General features: G+C 40.3%; 1 protein-coding gene and 1 long non-coding RNA gene across 2 annotated transcripts in view; one reads left to right on the top strand and one right to left on the bottom strand.

The window, feature by feature from the left end:
* Nucleotides 1-1,749: 1,749 nt before the first annotated feature.
* LOC135056296 (uncharacterized) lies at nucleotides 1,750-3,070 on the bottom strand. Its single transcript, XR_010243944.1, has 2 exons — nucleotides 2,965-3,070; nucleotides 1,750-2,624 (listed from the first exon to the last, which is right to left on the bottom strand). It is a non-coding gene; the product is annotated as an uncharacterized LOC135056296 (long non-coding RNA).
* The window catches only part of CA10 (carbonic anhydrase 10), a 579,440-nt gene continuing 560,478 nt past the window's right edge, over nucleotides 3,053-22,014 (top strand). The window contains exons 1-2 of the mRNA XM_063961261.1: nucleotides 3,053-3,239; nucleotides 3,789-4,290. Of these exons, the coding sequence (XP_063817331.1) occupies nucleotides 4,230-4,290 (61 nt within the window). The 5' untranslated portion in view covers nucleotides 3,053-3,239; nucleotides 3,789-4,229. The remainder of the gene's footprint in view (nucleotides 3,240-3,788; nucleotides 4,291-22,014) is intronic.

The raw sequence follows: 22,014 nt of genomic DNA, 5'->3' as shown, positions 1-22,014 counted from the left end.
TCCAATAATTTTCTCATTAAGATGCCAATTTATTTACACTTTTTTTTACTAAAAAATGTGAAAAAGGGTGTTTCCACACCATTTTCACATTATTTTAGTTTCACCTGAATGTATTTAAGGCCTTTTGGAGCAGTCTTCATGAAACACTGCTCCAAGCCCTTTAATTTGTATCTTTTTAGTAATCAGATCGCATTTCCCATACTTACCATAAGAAATGTGATCAGGCCAAATTTACTGGGAAAAAAATGTGAAAAAAAAAAAACCCAGGCAGAGAAAGCTGTGCAGTGACCAAGCTCCGGTGATCACACAGACTGATCACAGTCAAAAAATATATATATAAAAAAAAGATTAAAAATAATAAAAAATACCAGTGCCAGGGGCCAGGGATCGGTGCTCCGGTGAGGGCTGCCGGTCACCGGGTCCTCCAGTGTGCTGCTGTGAGCCCCAGTGCAGTAAAATGGCAGCTCACTTTGCAGCACCGGGGGGCAGAGCAGTGCACAGGATCCGATGCCCGGCAGCTCTCCAAGACCACTGATCACCGACTCCTGTGCTCCCAGTGGGTGGGTCTCAGCATGGGTGGGTAGTTGAACTGGGAGTGGGATTACAAGTCGGCGGTATCGTTGGCAGGGGTGCATGTTCTGCAGGAATTCGGGGTATTGTTTGTGAAAAATATATTGACAATGCTGCGAAGGGTATTCGCAGGGACGGAGCATTCTTGCATTCTTGATGGTGATAAATCGGTTCCTCAGGGGTCTATTCATGCAGCAGAGAAAAGCCCTGTTTTGCGTTAAACAGGGCTTTTCTCTGCTTACCGCAATTCACAGAGCGGGTTACCGTGGAGAAGTCTCTGACTTCTCCAGTGGCACCCCCGCTCTGTGGCTGAATTGCATCATCATACCTTTGTATGGTGAGTGCGATTCATGAAGGTGCGGAAAGCTCTACTTTCTGCTTCTCCATGGAGTTCAGGTTCGCCATCTCTGGACGGCGTAACCTGAACTGTGGTGCGGAGACATCAGAGAAGCTCAATGCTTCCCTGATCGCTGCTCTGTACCTCGCGCTGGCTCCGCCCCCTGACCTCCCAGCAACCACTGCGGCCGGCCGGGATGTCAACACCCTGCGCATGCGCAAAGGGACCCGCCGCTGGACCCCGCGCATCGCTGGCAAGGACCGCTGGAGATGACCTCACCGCAGGAGCCCCAGACACCGCAGCGCATCGTCGGAAAGGTAAGTATACATGAATTGCTACTTATCACAGCTATACATCGCATCGAAGCGATGCGATGTATAGTGATAAGTAGCAATTATGTTTTCGTTTTCTACATGAATAGACCCCTCAATCTCTACTATGCAAGGAGCCTTGCAGCGGTATCGTCGGCAGGGGTGCATGTGCCGCAGGAATTTGGGGCATTTTTTGTGAAAAATACATTAATTATGCTGCGAAAGGTATTCGCAGGGACGGAGCATTCTTGCATTCTTGATGGTGATAAATCGGCGCCTAAATCTCTACTATACAAGGGAGCCTTGGAGACATAGCCAGTATGTTCCTGGCTGCCTGCTGGTGTTCAGTGCTTTTTGACTTGTCTTGACAAAGATGGAGAAAGAGAGAGAGAGAGAGAGAGAGAGAGAGAGAGAGAGAGAGAGAGAGAGATTTGTTTTCAACAAAGCTGTTGTAATTCCTCTCCTATTTGTGACGTCATATTTTCTGGAGAAGTGGCTGGAACAAGACATGAAAGTGCCATGCTATAGTGATGGAGTGGTAGAAAATAGATATTTTATTTAAGAACTCTGACCATTTTTAGTGTTGCAAAATGTGAACTTTAATATTACATAGTTCACAGCTGAAATAATGCTTTTGAGACATTACAGTACTGTACAAAACAAACAGGAAAATGTCATATAGGGGAGAGGAGGGAGTGGGGGTGTTGACAATCACAGATCGGGTTTATAACTTTGTATTGTTATATTTGTAATCATTGCTACCTGTCCCTTTCAGAGGAATTATCGGAGTGATTAAAGGACCTGCAACGAAATGGGTTAATGTGGCATAACTAAAGCAATTAGCCTTAGGGGTAACTGCACGGTTAGTGGGCAATAAACACACACAAGTGCGGATTACACTCTGTGGCCCAGAACTAATGACACCGACACACACACGAAAGGTAACTAGTAATAAACAACGCGCATCTGCTTAGAGGATAGAGGAAATATAAAGCTATAAATGTTCTATCCACAAGTCACAGTCTTTGTATAATGAAACGATTGGAGCTTGTCATAGGATTAATGTGCACCAAACACACAGGCAGCGTGCACCCAGCCCAGATAATGACGCTACTGTATTCTGCATTTCAGCTTTTTAAACGTGAACGTTTTCTGATAAGTCTTCCATAGAACTGGAAATCCAAGTGATGCAAGTTAGGAAAGTGTGACAGTGAATGCAGTGCCGAACATTGTACAGTTTTGGACATTACACGCTAACAGTACATTGCAACTCGGTGGAAATCAGACTGCCAGTAATTGCTGCACAGAAGCAGAACAAGGTGTCAGTAAATGCAGCAGAGCATGATATCTCCGTAGTGGAGCTCAGATGCGTTGACCGTGCATGGAGCTTTGGACACAGGGGTTACCTTTGGGGAAAAAAAAAATGTACATTACATATTTAGTGAAATGGTTCTTACAGTACATAAAGTGCAATGTTGAACACTTCTGAGTGATAGTAAATGCAGCACAGGAGCAGGTTAAATCGATCGAGCACAACATTGGGAAGTCAAGGGAGAGCGAAAGAGATCTGTGCCCAGTGAATGCTGCTAAGCAGAGGACTTCTTTCGCTGGTCAGTTTGTCAAGCGGAGTCAAATCCAAGTCCGATGATGGGCGGTGGACGCAGATCAGCGATGGTTTAGTCCTATTTGTAAACGCAGCGCAGATCAGCGGAGTTTCAGCAGCGCTGCCCCAGCCTTGCATCCTACCTGCAGCAGAGCAGAGCGCTCCCTCCCCAGCCCGGTGCGCAGCAGTCTGATAGCTGATTGAGCGCGCATGAGCGGCAACTCTCCTTGTTAATCTCCTCCGTGTGCTGATGTGCCTATCTGGACCACACTACCGTCACATTCCCCAGCTCAACACGTCCCAAAAGTAGTGAACACTGAAAATCCCCCGCCCCCAAGCTCCATCAGCACCTCTAATGTGCATCCACTGAGCCACCTTCAGGAGGGAGCCGTGCTGGACAGCGCAGTCTGGATATTTGGTAAGTATGAAACCATCTATTAGATTCATTAAATACAATTAACTATGGCTTGTGAATATAATATTACAACCTATGATACACATAGAATCTCTCTGCAGGCTTTGGCAGGTCACCACAGTCTGCCAGGGACTCAGCAACATAACTATCTTTGACTAATTGCAAATTTGTGAATTCCTTTAAAGTACTTTGCATATAGCAATTGCACCTCTTATTACACCGATGTCTGTTTTGTTAAACGTATTTGTCTGTAAATGTGAAATCCAGTGCAGTGATATGTATATAGAAATGGGAAGTAATGAGAAGAGCACCTGAATCCTTTAGGATGGACCATTCAAGCAGCGCTTGGGGGAAAGAAAAAAATAATACGATGGTAAGTTGTGATGTTTGAGCGCCCCCTGCTGCCTGATGGAATAGGTGCTCTGCAGAAATGAAAAATCTTTTCAATACTATCTGCAGCAGTCAGTCACATAACATCACACTGGTGTTATATTCATTTTCTATTTGCCTTGCAGAACACTTCTAGTATTCCTGTTTTTTCTCCTCCTGCAGAAAGAAAAAAACAAATAAATGAAGGATGTCCGTTCTGGGAAATGTGTTGAATGGATAAACTAAAAGCTTAATGTCCAACATTGGGGATCTACTACATGGATAATGATCGTTCTGGTCAACTACTAATTTAGCTATATTTTACTGCCTCTGCTCTCTAGAAGATTTGGCTCTGGAGATTGCCTGTGTTTGTTTCTATTTTTGCCTTTTTAGTATTATTGTTTTTTTTATTTTGTTGTACAAGTTTTTTTTTATCATTATTATTTTGTTTTTGCTTCTCATGGGGAGAATAGAATCAAGTTAAGATCCTTGCCTGGATTTTTTTGGACATGTGTAAACATATTTGGAAAATACCTTCAGGCAGAAAGGGACCACTGCTGAACCATTGGGAAGTGTTATATTGATCGTTCCGCTGAGTGATGCAGGTGGTATGAAAATCATAGAATGGAAATTGTTTGGGAGGTGTTTTTTTTCCTTCAAGCCAATTTCATCGTTTGCATGTCAGGTATGGTAAAAAAAAAAAAAAAAAAAAACATTTGCATTTTTGTAGATTGTGATTTCATTTTAGCATATGTGTACTCTATGATAAGACTTTGTACAGTGATTATACATTCCCAGGCATTACACTTACTGTAGAGCATAAAACAGAATGTGTCAGAAAAAGGATCAATTTCCAGCTTCAGCTTTCCTGTCATTGTGGAGAATTATCATTTGGTGATCTGCATATGTGAACATTCTTATCTGCCCCGAAGGTTCAGGACATATTTTCCTTCATACTGTATGATTGCATGTGTAGTTGTGATCTTATATGACATATATATGGGATCATTTAAATAAAATGCAGAGCAGACTTCTTCTAATAGTAAAAGAAGGATAACTTCAAAAATGCACATTTGAGCCTTTAAAACATGAATTTACCCCTTTTATAAAACCTACATACAGTATGTGCTTCTGAAAAGATGTTGTATGATGAATTATTTTCTTTACACAGGTATGCAGATGTATTAATCTTTCAATATTTATTTTATGCAGTAGGTTTAATAAAACTTTTAGAATATGTACAAGCTAGAAGATACAGGATACTGTTGCTAGAAATGTATTGAGCAGTTAGATCCTCCATCCATACCATTATACAACATCAAGTAAATGATGCGATATAAGGCAAACTGCTATGATCTGGTTTATATTACATGTCACTGAGGTTGTCATTCAAGTGATAGGTGTATTTTATTATATATTTCTAATGTTTAAACATACTTCTGCTATACATCATCTAGCTTGTTAAATTGCTTCTTAGAAACTTGAGTTCAATTTAATGTTCATTAATTTCCTTATGATGAACATATTGTATGTTCTGGACAGTTCATTTAGCAAATTGACTCTGGTTTTCCTCCCAGTATGAAACTTCCTAATATTGTAGGTACCTAATGGTAAGAGTAAATGTAAAACTCACAGACTTCCAAGGGCATTTCTAAAAAACAGGATTGGATTAACAAGTACCAAATATTTGGATTTGTTCCAACACAGAGGATGAGTGGTATTAGAGGTTTAGTTATTTCAACTGAGGCTCAATGCCAAAGGGGGTATTGCTGCACTGAATTGTGTATGGTTTGCATTCATAAAGGGAATGGATTAAGAGAGCTTTGGCTGTTTGTACATTGTGCAATTATTCTATGAAATTTATATTTTGTTTAATATAGTTCTTAACATCCCCAAGTTTTTTTTTCTTGCATGATTGCAATTGTAGGGTAATTGCGTGACACAATAGAGCAGTTTGCGAGTAGAATAACTAATATGCAGTAGAATAGTTACTATGGATTTCTTATAGTGCTTTATGTAGCCCTATATAGTTACTGTAGTTATGTATGTTGGGCAACACAGTACAGTATGTTGACTACAGCTTTCAATGTCTGTTTTGTTGTGAAAACATTAACCAATTCACACATTTTTCCCTTTTATTAAGCAATATATATCATTTAAAGCAGTAAAAATAGCATATTCTAAAAATGAAATTTTATACAAATTAGTTCAGTGAGCAATGTTTACACAGTGCTTCGCCTACAGCACAATTGATCCTTATTTTATGGTCAGCATAAACTGTACATAAATCATTTCCTGCATTGGGCATAATTCATTGATGCATCTTATATGCAGGATCATTATACAGTAAAAGCAGAGTCTCTACAGCGCATGCCCATATAACTCAGATTGGCGCCACTTAGCTTCACATTGCTGGCACGTTGGCCAACCGGATTGTTCAGTTAAACTTTTCATTTAAACGTTTACATTTTTCCTTTGTTTTAGTTCCTGTTTCATGTATAAGGAATATTGGGACTATATTTGGAGTCACAAATATTGAAATTTCCTTTTGTTCAGTATATTATTATACAGTATATATATATATATATATATATATATATATATATATATGTATATCTTTGAACAATCATGTTTACTTGCAGCAAAAGAGACTTAAGGGCTTATGCAATAGCTTGCGGTCATTTAAAAGGCAAAACCAATTTGGTTATTTCATTTAAATGAATGCCACTTTAAAAATACGGGCAGACTTGCCAGAAACACGGGCAGACTCGCCAGAAACTCGTCCAAGTCTGTATCGTGCAGGCTTACATAACTCCAATTTATTACAAGGCAAGAAGTCACACTGTTGCTAATAAGGTTTTTCTTTTCTCAAACAAAAATGGTTTATCACCAGCAGTAAATCGACACTTGCAATATGGTTTGCCAGTTTTTGGTAATAGTTTCACGGTGTAACAGTATCTTGGCATGATGAAAGTAGATTAATATCATTTAAAAAATGTACTTAGTTGTGATAGAGAAGTTCTTTTGATAACTAGGAACCCTTCATTACCATTTAATGAAGTACTGATTTCCACCACTTCCAAGGTTTAAAATGTCAGGTTGGTTTGTGTGGTTTAGAAGCATTATGAATGCTGTGTATAGAATCTACAATATCTTCATTCATCGGCAAACAAAATCATACCCACTGTATGTGTACTGTATCTTACAGATACTGTAGGTATGCACATCAGTGTCACTATCCCACTGAGTGGTGTCTGTGTTACACCTATGTCCATGAACCCTGTGCAGAATTTACTTCAATTGCATTTTATTAGAAATATTTACGTCTAAGCAAGCAGAGTTTAATGATGTTATGATACATTTGCATTGCATCTATAGTTCAGTATGTAAATAGTAATCCTTTATGTACAGTATATTTCTTTTTTTTTTTTCTTCAAAAAACTGGGGCTAATGCATAGTTGGTGGCAAAATGGATGTTATTTAGAAAAATACTCACAAAAACAGTGTATTTCCACAGCTAAGCTGCGTCTTCTGCCTTTCTAGATAATAAGGCTTTGCATCTGCATATGTGGCTGGTTTACACCAGGCATACATCACATACACTTAAGGCCATGGAATTAACCATTTGTTTGCCTTGTAAAAGATGCATTCCTTATTAGACATTAATACATTTAAAAAAAATCTCTCTGACAAGGCAGAAACAAATATGTCTTGTGTAAAGGATTTTTTTTAAACAAGCACAAAAAGCCTAATACAATATATACCAAGCAACAAATAAAGCACCTCCCAGTGTTAATGGTGCATCCGCAAACCAATCAGTTAAAAGCAGCTTGCTACTGCTTGCAGATCGCAAGCAGTAGCAAGCTGCTTTTAACTGATTGGTTTGCGGATGCACCATTAACACTGGGAGGTGCTTTATGTGTTGCTTGGTATATGTAACTATGGGTGTGTCACTGGTGCCACCACCCAGGTGCAAGAATGAGGGCAGGGCCACCTAGACATTCTGCGCCTTGGTGATATTGAGGAGTCATGGCTAAATTCTATTCATTTGTCAGCTGGCTAAGGCCTCCTCTAACAAGCGTCTGCCAGGGTAATTAGTACTCAAACCCCTCCCATAGTTGAGGAGGGCGCCAAATGTTTATTTTCAGAGGGTGGCTGTAATGGCACTCTGCACAAAGCACTCAGCTTCTGGGTCCTGGCTCCCTCATCATCATGATGTCACGTGCATTAGTTCCCTGCCACAGCACTGCTTGTGAGCCTCATCAGCATCTGTGCTTCTGACCACAGGAATATAGGTATATGCACCTTTGTCCAAATCCACATGTGTTTGCTATTGTGCGAACATTCCCTTTCAGTCCTCAGCCTACATTAGAACATCACAGTCAGTACATCCCGGTGCATTGTACTCAGGGCTGTTTGTAGCCAATCTGGCTCCAAGTGCGAGATTTAAAAAATCTGTTGTGTCCCCCCCCCCCTTCCCAGTCAACATTAAGAAAATGCGCCGCCGCCCCCCAGATATAGAAAACAGAAGTTTGTGGGGTCGTGGCCTCACATAAATGGGCATGGGCTAGCTTAAAATGTGGGGTCGTGGCCTCACATAAATGGGCATGGGCTAGCTTAAAATGGACAGGGAAAGACTACTTTACACTCCAGTTATTGACCCTGCATCAACAGACCTTCGGCCACCAAAGGGAAGAAAAAAAAAACCACCATATTATGCTACACACCGCTGTGATACATTATGCCCTACATTAAAACTTCTAATTACTTTTTAAATTACCTGCTCATTGCCAAGTGTTTCAGGCACTGGGTGTCATGTTCATTGCCAGCGGTTTCATGCTCTGGGATCTATGCTCGTTGCCACATGTTTCATGCTCGTTGCCAGGGGTGTGTAATGCTAGTTGCCAGGGATAATGCTAGTTGCCAGGGGTGTGTAATACTTGTTGCCAGGGGTAATGCTCATTGCCAGGGATAATGCTAGTTGCCAGGGGTAATGCTAGTTGTCATGGATCAGGGGTAATGCTAGTAGTTGCCAGGGGTATGTATTGCCAGGGGTTCGTGAGGCTAGTTGCCAGGCATGGGTAATTCCAGGCCAGGGGTGTGTAATACCAGGGCAGGGTGTGTAATGCCAGGCCAGGGGTGTGTAATGCTTGTCAGCTTGTCAGCCCGCCAATTGTTCCCCCTTCTTCCCCACCTCCCTGTCATAGTTCTGCACTTGGAGGCGGAGTTTTGTGAAAAGACACGTTGCATCATGATGCAAACGTGTCATTCCATGAAACTCCGCCCCTCTAATTGAGTACTAATGACAGGGAGGAGGGGGAGCACCCGGAGCAGTCAGGGACATCTCAAAAAAAGTGCTGTGGCGGGTGCCCCGTGCAACTGCGTGGATGGCCCGCTGCTAGAAATGGCACTGTTTGTACTACAGTAAATCTGCGGTTTGTAGTAACACTGCACGGTCCTAATCAAATCCCTAATTAGCAGTTGATACACACATCTAAAACTGAATCAAACAATAAAATAAAATGTACAAAACTATGTGTTTTGTCTTTTGTATTGTACAATAGCTGAGCAGGGTTTCTCACTAGGAGTACTTGACATGGTTTAATGTAAAAACTGTAGGGGACATGGCAACATTAAGAGCCATATTTTTGTGGAAAATGCCAATGGATTCTCACATAAATTAAGTTTCCCCCAACTGTTTCCAATATCTGCTGCAGTAGTCCCTCTATTTTAAATTGCAAAAGTAACCCTCAATGAAATAAGGGAAAAAATATCAAGCTCCAAAAACTTTGACTTATTGGAGCTTGCTTTTACAATGGATAAGGCTATCCTTTGATTTAGTATAAGCTTAATATCATATATTTTTCAGGATGGGATTTGGTAATGGATGCTTACACATGTATGGCAAGATACATGCACAATAGTTCTGCTTACTGTTTGCAGAGATTGTGTCCCTCCATGAATTTCTTGAAGCGCTGCCACAACAATTAGTTAAGAAATTATGTTTTTCAGGGCTTTTTTTCCCCAGGATTGATATACTGTATATGCCCCTATCTGATTTTGTTTATTATCTTTAGATCAGTTCATGTAATATATATTGTCTTTGTAATTATTAGACAACTGAGATAATTATAACGGTAAATGGTTTCATAACTAGACTAACCTGGAATGGTTTAATGTAATGAGGTATGGTTTTTACAATAATATGGGATTGTTTCATGCAAAATTGGAATAATCTAATGTAATAAATAGTAATAGCTTCATGTAGTAAGTGGATATGGTTTCATGAAAAAAACTAACTAGGAATAACTTCATGCACTAACTTAATACGTGGGCCCCCTCTACTAAATTTGCTGCAAAGATCCCCCCACCCACCTCTGTGCTGTGGGTGTCCCTGGCTGACCTGATGCCTACGCATGCAGTTCCTCATACAGCGGCATCCTATGGGAGCTGGTGGTTATTGGGCATTGGGAGCTGGAAGGCAGCGACAGGCAGCCACAAGACTAACAAGCTCACAACTCCGGCGGCCATTGTCAGGCTCAGCCTTCCACATGACTGCTTACCTTGACTAATTGTCTGGCGTGCCCTACCTCTGATTGATAACGTAGTGTGTGGGGGTCCGTAAACTGTGGGGTTCCCGAGACAGTTGTCCCTGTCACCATTCCCTTAATCTGGGTCTGTTCATATGGTATGCGATCAGTCAGTAGGTAGACAACAAATGGTTGACATGCATTAGGCCAACATGACAATGGTTGACACATGAATATGTTGACATGAGTCTTTTGAATTTTTTTCATTTTTAAGACTTCTCATACTTTATCATCCACGTGGACTACAATTCGGAATGGTAACCTTGTCCGAAGCATGGTGAGTAAAGTGTTCTTAGCAAGGAAACACAGTGCATTAATTGGGGGTCCACGTGTTGGAAGGGTAATTTTGACACAAAAAAACCCATGAAAAACTTATGAAGAAATGATCTAGCAGTAAGTCTAGAGAGCATGGTGTAAATTTTTGCAGATGATACCAAACTGTGTAAGGTTATAAATTCAGTGGGGGATGCTGAGTCTCTTCAGAATTATTTATTTTAACTGGAAGTATTGGCAGCAAACTGGAGAATGAGGTTCAATACAGACAAATGTAAGGTAAGGCACTTTGGTAGCAAGGAAAATAATACCACCTACATACTAAGTGGGGTAAAATTAGCGGATTCTGTATTGGAAAAATACTTAGGTGTTCACATAGATAACAAAATTAGCAGCAGTACCCAAAGTAAGATTGCAGCAAAAAAGTCAAACAAGGTAATAGCATGCATAAAGCGGGGAATTGATGCAAGGGATGAGAATGTTATACTCCCATTATATAACTCCCTAGTGAGGTCACATCTTGAATACTGTGCACAATTTTGGGCACCATACTACAAAAAGGATCTCCTGGAACTAGAAAAGGTTCAGAGATGGGCAACCAAACTGATTAAGGTGTTGGAGACGCTGGAATATGAAGAAAGGCATGTTAGGCTAGGCATGTTTACTCTGGAAAAGAGGAGACTAAGAGGGGACATGATCAATATTTACAAATACATAAGGGGACAATACACAGAGCTTGCGAGGGATCTGTTTTTTATAAGATTGACACAGAGGACACATGGACATCCACTTAGGTTAGATGAGAGGAGATTTCGCACACAGAGGTGAAATGGTTTCTTCACTGTAAGGACAATACGTGTTTGGAATTCCCTTCCAGAGAGAGTAGTAATGGCCGACTCAGTCAATACTTTTAAAAATGGGCTAGATAAATTCCTAATGGATAAGGGTATACAGGATTATGGTGGGTAGATCACACACTAGGAAAAAAAAGGGAATATACATAACGGCTGACATTCACAACAGATAAAATTAGTCGCTAAAATAATACAGTGTAGGAGCCCACAAATAGGTTGAACTCGATGGACGAATTGTCTTTTTTCAACCTCAGAAACTATGTTACTATGTTACTATGTTAACTTTTCATGTGTCAACCATTTCTGTGTCGGCCTTTCAATCCTGCCAACCTTTAGCCCATGTCGACTTTGTGCATGTTGAGCATTTGGTGTTGACATAGACATTGTCGTCCTTTTCACTGTTAACCCTTTGATCAGTAACCCTTCAATATTTAGGGGTAGTTTCATGGTAAAACTTGTGTAAGCACAGATTGTTTCATGTAATAATGAGGTAATGGAATTATAACTGGGATTGCTTAATATGATAACTGGGTGGTTACATGTTATAAAGTATGAATGCAATAGCTGAGGATGGAGATGACTTACTGTAATTTAATAATTTAGGTATGAGTCCATGCACTAACTTGGAATGGTTTCATTTAGTAATCAGGAATAGTTTAATGTCCTAATTAGAAATGCTTTATGGTAAGTCTAACTGGGAATGGTTTCATGTAATTTTTAGGGATAGTTTATTTTCATAATTAGGGATGGCTTAATTGTATGGCTAACGGCATGGTTTCATGCAGAACTGATGATTTTATTTAGCAACTGGGGATGGTTTTATGTAATAACTAGGGATACATTGATGGTAACACTAAGGTCTTGATTTAGGGATAAATGCAAATACCGCCGTAGCTGTTATTTAGTACACATTGGCTGTGTGAAAATATGCAAGTGCTGCAACTATCCAGGGGTGTAAGTTTATACCCTGCATCTGGAGGCCAGTAGAAGTCCCTCCCCTCAGGCACAGGCTTACATCTGTCGGCACATGCGCAGTAGCACTGTTGAAAGGGTAAAGTGATCACAATACTTCTCAGTGGTCGCTGGGATCGGCCTGTTGGAGCTCCTGTCCCGGCAACTCACCAGTGGTACATCTGGGAAAAGAAAAGATTCCTTATTGCCACATATTGCGTTGATAAATAATCTTTTTTTTTTGGGTGCTGACTGCAAATTATAATAGAGCCCAAAAATTTTTATCTAATAATTAGTGCATTTCCTTAAAACAACTTCTGCTTTCCATTCTTTAATCATGTAAGATGCAATAGCAGAGCTGTAACTAACTACTGTATATACAAGCTTTGATGTGCCCCACTCTGCTGCTGCTATCACACTCATTTCAGGACTCTTCAGCTCAAAGGGGCTACAAAGGGGGCTTGTGAGCAAGGACAGCAGTCAGCTGTCGGGTGCGGGTTCCCAGCCAAATTCAGATATTTTATTTAGAAGTGCCAATCATTTACAAGGCATGCTTTTTCCTTGTATATGATTGTTGCTATAAAAAAAAAAAACATCCAGAACCTGCACCTCCAGCCAACTCAGACTTCATTACCTTCCGGCCCATTATAGCCTTTTTGGTCAATGACTTCTGATGAAATATGATTTAAATTGCTATGAAAATCCTACCTCATATGTTATAGTATATTTTGAAATCACAAGCACTGACAAGTGGGTTTTACACCTGTCACTGCCCATCATGATGTCATAACATTTATTGATGTAGCTGTTATTCAGTCTGGGTGTACTAAAAGCCAGAGGCATAGGCAAACACAGAGGGGGTTTCTGGTTGCCTGAAAACCCCCCTCCATTGGGCAAATGGCTCAAATTATGACAACAATAGCAATGGTATATAATATGATTAGATTACTAGTGCTGCAGAAACATCATGAAGTGTAAGGGACAGAGTAGAGTTGCTGCACAAGCCCAGTGGTAGCAGCTTCTTCTACTGAGTTTGCTATGTGTGTGAATCTGACTCCTCAATCAGTGCACTGGACCAGAGAGTAGCTACCAGGAAGAAGAGACAGGAGCCTTACCATGAGGTGGGAGAATGTGAGCTTAGAAAGTGCAGTTCTGGTTCTATTATGTTTGTGTAATTATTTATTATGGGATGGTTAATCTGTTCCTGACCACTTATTTTATATTATTTAAATGTTTGATACATTCTATACTATAGACCATCTAGAGTATTAAATATTATTACTGTATTCCATACAATATCCAGTGTATAAAAAGACCATTAATGTCCAGGATTATTATTAGGTTCTTCTACCGCTCCCACAGACAACCACACTTGCTCTAATGTTCCACAGAGTGGGAGATTGTGGACTGCATTTGGAAACCCCCCCCCCCCCCCCCTCGAGAAATCCTGCGTTTGCCACTGAGAAGGGAGTATAAGGTAAAATATAAGGCAAAACTTTGCAGTAGGAAAGAAATTTTTTTTATTTTTCTTCCTGTTTCTAGCATGAACCCCTGGGTGAAGTAATGCTCTCTAAAATTTAGACCTCTATGTTCCATCCTGTGATTGTGATCACAATATTGCAATGCTATGTATTTATTTGATGCTCTAATCTGCTTGAACTGTCTGTATTAAAGTCTGGTATTATTACAATGCTACCATGGCATTGTCTGTAACCATTTTATAAAGAAGGGTCTAGTGTTGCTGCTACTTGCATCAGAATTTTATTTGCATAGCAGCACGGAGGCTATGCTGAAAAACTGTATTAGTGAAATGCAGTATTTTATTATGGACAGCATAGTGTTTTGATTCAATAAAATTAACCGTTCTACATAACAAGGCAAATGTTCTTGTACTGAAGTTGGTACAGTGTATTTAGTACAGTTGAGCTGGTACAGAGTCACCGTGGGGGTGGAGTACAAATTACTGACCTCAGGGCTCGCCTGGTGATGATGACTTAACATATTCGGATGATACGTAACCTTAGTAGTGTCAGCCTGACAGCTTGGCTGAACAATAGCTTCCTAATCGTCCATTCTGGCATATCTCCAAAGGCTAGGCACACAGCAGCTGTTATTGTCAAAGCTGCTCGCACAGCCTGTGGGGCATTGCATTGTCACATCCCCTCAGACGTGAGCCCAGCACCAACTCTTGCAGAGGCTGAGCATGTAGCCCAACTGAAGGGCGTAAAAAACAGCTGCACTGAGGGCTGGGAATCCTCTCAGGAGGCTGTTTACAGGACATTATAGGAGCTGATTAGCTGCCTGCTACTGCATTAACCTTTTTGTTGTGTTTCAGATGGTTCAGATGGTAACTCCCTTTAAACATTGCAATATTATAATATTTGTGATGTGGTCAGCCCTATATTTTGCAGATTAAAGTTCCCTTTGTCTGTTTTATGGGCACCATCTTGAAGTCACAGTGTCAATGACAAGAAATTATATATCTGTAATGGAGAGTATATGGCAGAATTTATTATGTACATATAATTGTACAAGCAGACAACACAGCTTTTCTCCAACAAGGATACAAGATGGCAGGTTGATCAAATGTGTTCTGCAGAAATGTTTGTGTAGATTATTGCACAGTCTCATAAATGCTGCAACGCAAAGTCAGTACAAACTATTTGGTGAAGTGGTTAGCATTTTATTCAGTTTATTTCATGACTTATTTAGTTTTTTTTCACTTAAGCATTTTGTAAGGTAATATACAAGATCTTTATTACACAATTTGTTTATATACTTGACAAGCCCATTGGATTTACATTCCATAATTAGTTTGCATTTTGCTGATATATGCTATGCAGAACTGAAAATGGGTATTTATGTTCATAAACCCTGCACATTTTATTGCCTAGTTCCAACTTCATATAGAACATCTAAACAAAGGTCTACATCTGTGGCAAAAAAATATACTCTGTTTACATTTGTATATATATGTAACTCCTTTTCCTTGATATTTATGTGCTAGTGAGGCTCTCATTGTGTGTATATTTAGGTTTAATGTTATTAAATTGGTAATACTAGACTAAGATTCAGAAATGTATATAAAATAGCATATCAGGCAAAATTATGAAGCCGTGCTGTTTTGTAACTGGCTCGTGGCTCCCACCATTGGGGGACATGAGTGATTCTCCAGCTGTGAGCCACACCAACTGTAGAGAGGAGCTGAGTGACAGTTGGAGAGAGGAGTTATGGCCCCATATGTACAGCATATATACATTGGGGCAATTTCCCAATCCAATATACATATTCATATAGCAGAACAAATAATACAGCACTTACACACTTACAGACCTTTCTTTTGGTAGGGGAAAATTGCTCTATTGCCCATCTCATGGAAGTGATGCAGAAAACAAACCAGATAGTAAGCAGGTGGCACTGAGAGACTTCTTAGTAGGTGAAAAAAATGATCCTTTAATTATAAGTTTCAGCATCAGGAATAAAACAGGAATGAAAATTACATATTAATAAAACCCTCTAAGCAGAATCCACCGCCTGAGTTAAATAGCTTAATTATATTCTCACGGACAAATCCTCTATATACAAAAGAGCATCTGCTGAAAACTCCAACTAGGATAAATTCCACCATCAAAAATAACATAAACACAAAAAATAATAACAATGATATGCTAACCACATAAGGAATGTTAGGGATTCACCTGATCAGGTCACCTAAGGAATGCTAGGGATCCACCTGATGAGGCCACCAATACAATGTTAGAGATTACCATAATGAGGTCACCTAAAGAATGTTAAGGATCTAACAAGAATGTTAGGGACCTGATCCTATATAGCAAAAATCCTATATAATAAACAGCTAACACTGCTCCTCACCTCTATGGGGGGGAATTCAAATGTTTTGTGTGCCAACAGCCACTAGATGGTGCCTGATGGAGCAATTCAAGTGTTGCTTTGTTCTGCCACGGACAGCCACCAACATTGACATTACTGTTAAATTGATATGTCACTATGATGGGCTGGGAACTAGTATTATATATTTTGCCTGGTTCTATGTAAATTCATGAAGTACTAAAGATTTATTAATATGTATCTTGGTTATCTGCTCAATCTAAATATTTGCTGTGAGAAGTTGTGTGGAGAATGATAATTCTGATTACTTTTTTAATTATATTTTTAAGCTGTTACTATTACGGATGTTACGGCTTTTGAGATTGGTAGTCAAATATTTTTTAAATACAATGAGCCTGATTGTGATTTGGAAATAATGCTAAATAAATCACGTTGCTCTGCAGGTGGGGCAGATTTAAAAGAGAGATTTAGAGGTGAGAGTGGTGAATCCAATTCCAAACCCATATCTAAATTGGGGTGGTCTTCAATTTGCCGGCTGTTGGGATCCCGGCGCACAGTATACCAGTGCCGGAATCCCTTCACCCAGTATACCGACACTTTTTCCCCCTCCTGGGGGTCCACGACCCCCTGGAGGGAGAATAGATAGCGTGGTGCATGTAGCGCGCCACCATGCCCACAGTGTGGCGAGCGCGGTGTGGCGAGCAAAGCGAGCCCGCAAGGGTCTCATTTGCACTTGCCCAGCTGTCGGTATGCTGGCGATCAGTATTCCAGTGCCGGTATGCTGTCCGCCGAGAGCCCGGCCGCCGGCATACCAAACTATACCCTCTAAATTGCAGTGTAAAATAAAACTGCACAGTATTTGTGAGCTACAGTAGCTGTAAGCAGCCAGTTATTAGTATTACCCTACATAAGATCAAATAAGATGTATGTGCACCCATTGCAGTACAACAAAGTTTGTCCAGGTACAAAGTTACTTACAGTACTTTTTTATTGCTTTGGTCCCAACTCGCAATCAGCTCCTATATGTGTATGGTAAATAAAATAGTTAAAGGACTTAAAGCAAACTCCAGTCTTTCGGTTCAACCATACAGTACATCTGTCTTTTATTATCTATCTGAAACTACTTTTTTGTACAAAATGACAGGTAAAGCGATTGGCTCAGGAAATCCAATTCTTTTGCCTGAGGCTTATTGACCCAGAACCTTGGCATCGCTCACAGACAGTTCCTTTTCCATCCTTAAAGAAATTGCTTGAGACATGAACATTATGCTTAAAAATAGGTATTATGAATACATCTCCACATGACACATACATTCTTCACACTCACCAAAGTACATTTCCTTTTATGCTGGATTAAAACAATTGTAGTTTGAATTAAAACAAATTTAGTTTGGATCCTTCTGATCCCACTGGGGTTTTTGTTACAAAAATGATGGTGTTAGCTAGTAAGCACAAGCTCAGGAAAGTTATGATTTCTGGAGCTTGATGCATCCTGCCACATGCAGCCTCCTAGAAAACGTAAGGATCTGCTGTGGGAATACATATGATTTGTCGATGGAAGGGATGCCGATGGTCATATGATGACACTGGCATCCCAAAGCAGAGCATCCAGGCAGGGTTTGGGGGTAAGTTTACCCTCTTCCATTAACCCCCCCTTCCCAAAAGCCTAACCCTACCCCTCTCCATGGGTGCCTAACCCTACCCCCCCTCCAACTGCCTAAACTTAATCCCCACCCACCCAGCGGCTTACCACAGAGGAATCCCAGGATTCCGGCATTTAGAATCCTGGCGCTGGTATTTCAATCCATGTCGGGATGCCAATGGCGATATCCTGTACAAATTCCCTGCTTTGCTGCAAGACTGCAGCAGATACAGTATCTCCAATATCTACTTTGGTCCCTATTCATATATATAGGGATCTGTATCTTCAGAAAACAGCAGAATACGCATCACAGTTTAAGATAGCAACACACTATACAATTATCTGTCCAATCTGGCTGGTTGGACTGAAAATATGGTAATGTACAGTATGGAAGGAAATGAAAATCGACCATTTGCTCCCAAATACAGGAAAAAAGACAAAAACAATTATTAAATCCGTTTGAATTAACCAATTTATCTGAATGTCCAGTTTTGTTTATTTTCCAGTGTTTGGGACCAAATGATTAATTGTCACTGACTCACTAACTATTATTACCAACAGTATACAGGTTAACAGGTTATTATAATATATTTACAAGAAGAGCATCAGTAAAAGCCATAAATGACTTAAGAACCTGATTTTTGGATAAACATCTCTTTAGGGGGGTGGACAAGCTTGTAACAGAAGATTAACAGCTAACTGTAGTTGGCAGTAACTGTAGGTCCCTGGGGGCATATTTGTCATCAAAACCCGGCAAAGACAAATATAGCTAACCACCAGGTGTTCTACACTACATGTAGTTATTAGCTTTAGAAAAAGCTATTAATACTGACAGATTATCACATCAATTGCAGCTACTACAGTATGTTTAATACATCTTAACACCTAATGTTGCACCTGCAGTTTATGTATTTTGCACTGTTATAGCTTGTCTATATAACTGGATCTAATGATGTACATGTTATCATTTGATAGTTACTTCAACTACCCTCTTCAGTTATACACTAGAACATAATTGATTAAGTGGACCTGTCTCCTACATTCTGTGGAGGCAGACATTTTGTGAACTATGTTGATGTCCTGTTTCTCAAAAAAATGAATCACCAAAAATCGGGAAATACTGATCATGATTATATGATGATAAATAGGAGAGCTGACAATGAATTAACTTAACAGTAAACCATAGCCTTCCCCAGTGGAGCAGTTGTACTGCCTTGGAATGTAGATAAAAAACCTCCTAAACGAGTGTTATGAAAACCAAGCTGCTGCGTCTTTAAAGAAAACAGTTAAAACCTTTCTGTTATACAAATAAATAGTCCAATAAAAATGTTTTAAAATTCAGCTGCGCTATGATTTTAGTTGCAGTATCATGTTCTAAGAAATTCCTGGTTCAAGCAGATTTCTCAATGCTGAGCTCAATCAAATGTACTTCCAAACAGTTAATTAATAAGCTCATACAATTTATTATAAAGGTTTCATAAAACACAAACACACTATCTCCACAGGAAGGTCCCCTTTACCCACAATAGCTATTCCAACAGCCAAGATAATATCTTAAGTATTGGGGGCTCACCAGATCCTTCAGAAAGCCAGATGAATGCAGCCATGCATAAGCTTATGAGATGGTAATAGTCCTGGGATTTCCTTAGCTGTTCCTGTCGCTAGCTAATCCTTATCTAAGCCGACAATCCCCTTCCTTCTGTAGGCTGGCTCCTACAGCACTCGTGGTTGAAAAACAACTTCCCCTTCTGTATTCTGAAAAGCTAATGGTGTCGACCTGCTGCTAACGCATTTCAACCACGCAATGGGTTTTGGGGGGTAATTCAGACCTGATCATAGCAGCAAATTTGTTAGCAGTTGGGAATAACCATGGGGGTCATTCCGAGTTGATCGCTAGCTGCCGTTGTTCGCAGCACAGCGATCAGGCAAAAAATTGGCACTTCTGCGCATGCGTATGGTGCGCACTGCACACAAGCGCGATGTACTTTCACAAAAGCCGATGCAGTTTTACACAAGCTCTAGCGATGCTTTTCAGTCGCACTGCTGATAGCTGAGTGATTGACAGGAAGTGGGTGTTTCTGGGTGGTAACAGACCATTTTCGGGGAGTGTGTGTAAAAACGCAGGCGTGCCAGATAAAAACGCAGGAGTGGCTGGGGAAACGGGGGAGTGGCTGGCCGAACACAGGGCGTGTTCATGACGTCAAAACACGAACTAAACAGTCTGAAGTGATCGCAAGGTAGGAGTAGGTCTGGAGCTACTCTGAAACTCCACAATTTTTTTTTTGTAGCAGCGCTGCGATCCTTTCGTTCACACTTCTGCTAAGATACACTCCCAGAGGGTGGCGGCTTAGCATTTGCACTGCTGCTAAAAGCAGCTAGCGAGCGAACAACTCGGAATGACGGCCCATGTGCACTGCAGGGTGGGCAGATATAACATGAGAAAGTTAGATTTGGGAGGGGTGTATTCAAACTGAAATATAAATTGCAGTGTAGAAATAAAGCAGTCAGTATTTACTCTGCACTGAAACAAAATAACCCATCCAAATCTAAATCTCTCTGCAAATGTTATATCTGCCACACCTGCAGTGCACATGGTTTTGCTCAACGAATTACCCCCTTTGTCAAGGCACAAAGTATTTGTGTTTTATGAAACTTTTATAATAAAATGGATTAACTTTTTAATTAACTGTATGGAAGTACATTTGATTGAGAGCATGATACTGCATCTGAACTAAAATCATAGTGCAGCTGAACTTTAATAATTTGGACTATTTAGTTGTAGTACCTGCCTGCAGCTCTATGGTTAACCAATGATGGTTGATGGTTTTGCTATCGTTGGCAGAGATCCAGTTGTTAGGAACCGTTGACAAAGACCCTTAGTTGTTTTTTTTTTCTCTTTGGTGCTGGGATACTGAGCCTAGCCCCACCCCAGTTATAACATGTGAAGCCCTGTCCCCTCCTCTGATTGGCCTGCTGCCCGGTAAGTTATAGAGCAGGTATGACCATTGGTGGATTAAACCGTTGATGGTTCTCATGTCAGTGGTTCATACTATCGAATTTAACCACCAATGGTAACCTTCGATGGTTAACCCACCAATGGCCACCCCCACTGCAGGTAGCTTAGAAGTGGAAGAGTCTCTGTCAAATGACTAATATACACTAGATATATAAAAGCAGATTGAATTGTAGTATGAGTGGTTTCAATGGTAATTCCACTATAACCTGCATGAATAACTACTAAAACTTGAACTACTGTAGAGATTTTACCTGAAAACATTGGAAAACCCACCTTCTGCTATTAAACATGATGTGAATAAATAACGTTACTTAGTAATGTTTGCAGTCATGGAAACAGTTGCTGAAGTACACAATTTGTTTTCTTGATTATAGTTATATTTGTAATCATCTGCTTGTCTGTTGTGCATTAGTTTTGAAGTAATGAGGACAAACAACATCTATTTACTGCAGCTTAAATTTCAGGAGATGCATGTGCAATCTTATGAGAGACAGCAACCTGTCCAGTTATATGATCAAGAACATTTGTCTCAGAATGTTGGGAATGTAGGTCAAGCAGAGAGTTCCAGACAGAGCACCTGATAGTAGAATAGACAGATATATCAGTAGAGTACCATCATGATTTAGACAAAATATTTTTACAATTTTAAAATGATTGATTAGATAAAGAAAAAAGGGCAGTCTTCTTCTTTTGCTCATTCATATAACCCCAGTTTTGGGTGTTGGGGTAGAACAACCCAAAGGGATTGTCAGAATCTTTGAGTTATCTGGTTTCTGAGCAGGAGCTGAGTTCTGTATATGGTTGGAGACTAGAAGGTTTAATGAGGTTTCTCCTCATAGTTGAAATGGAACCTGTTTATTGATACTGGCAGAACAGGTAGAGATCTGAGAGGGCATGGTGAAAAGTTGTTGATTACCAGTAGGGACTGGTGAATATGATCAAGAGTGGGGACTGCGGAGAGTTCCCAGTACAGCATAGAGAGTCTCTGAAGAAAATAAACAGTCAAATGTAGCTCAAGACCAATGGGTATTCATAAGATACTTAGTGTGATGATTGCACAGCAGCACGTAGTACATAGGTACTTGTGTAGAGTGCCAACAGAATGAACTAATCAGGAGTATACTGGAGACTGCGAGGAGCATCCACCAGTAATGACTGGTGCTGAGTAATAATAGAAGCACACTGAAATTGTAGAAAGCCCTCAGTGGTAGCACTGGAGTGTCTCAGGCACATA

This window comes from Pseudophryne corroboree, chromosome 3, assembly GCF_028390025.1.
Source record: "Pseudophryne corroboree isolate aPseCor3 chromosome 3, aPseCor3.hap2, whole genome shotgun sequence".
Classification (NCBI taxonomy): Eukaryota; Metazoa; Chordata; class Amphibia; order Anura; family Myobatrachidae; genus Pseudophryne; species Pseudophryne corroboree.
This window is presented reverse-complemented; position numbering and strand designations above follow the sequence as displayed.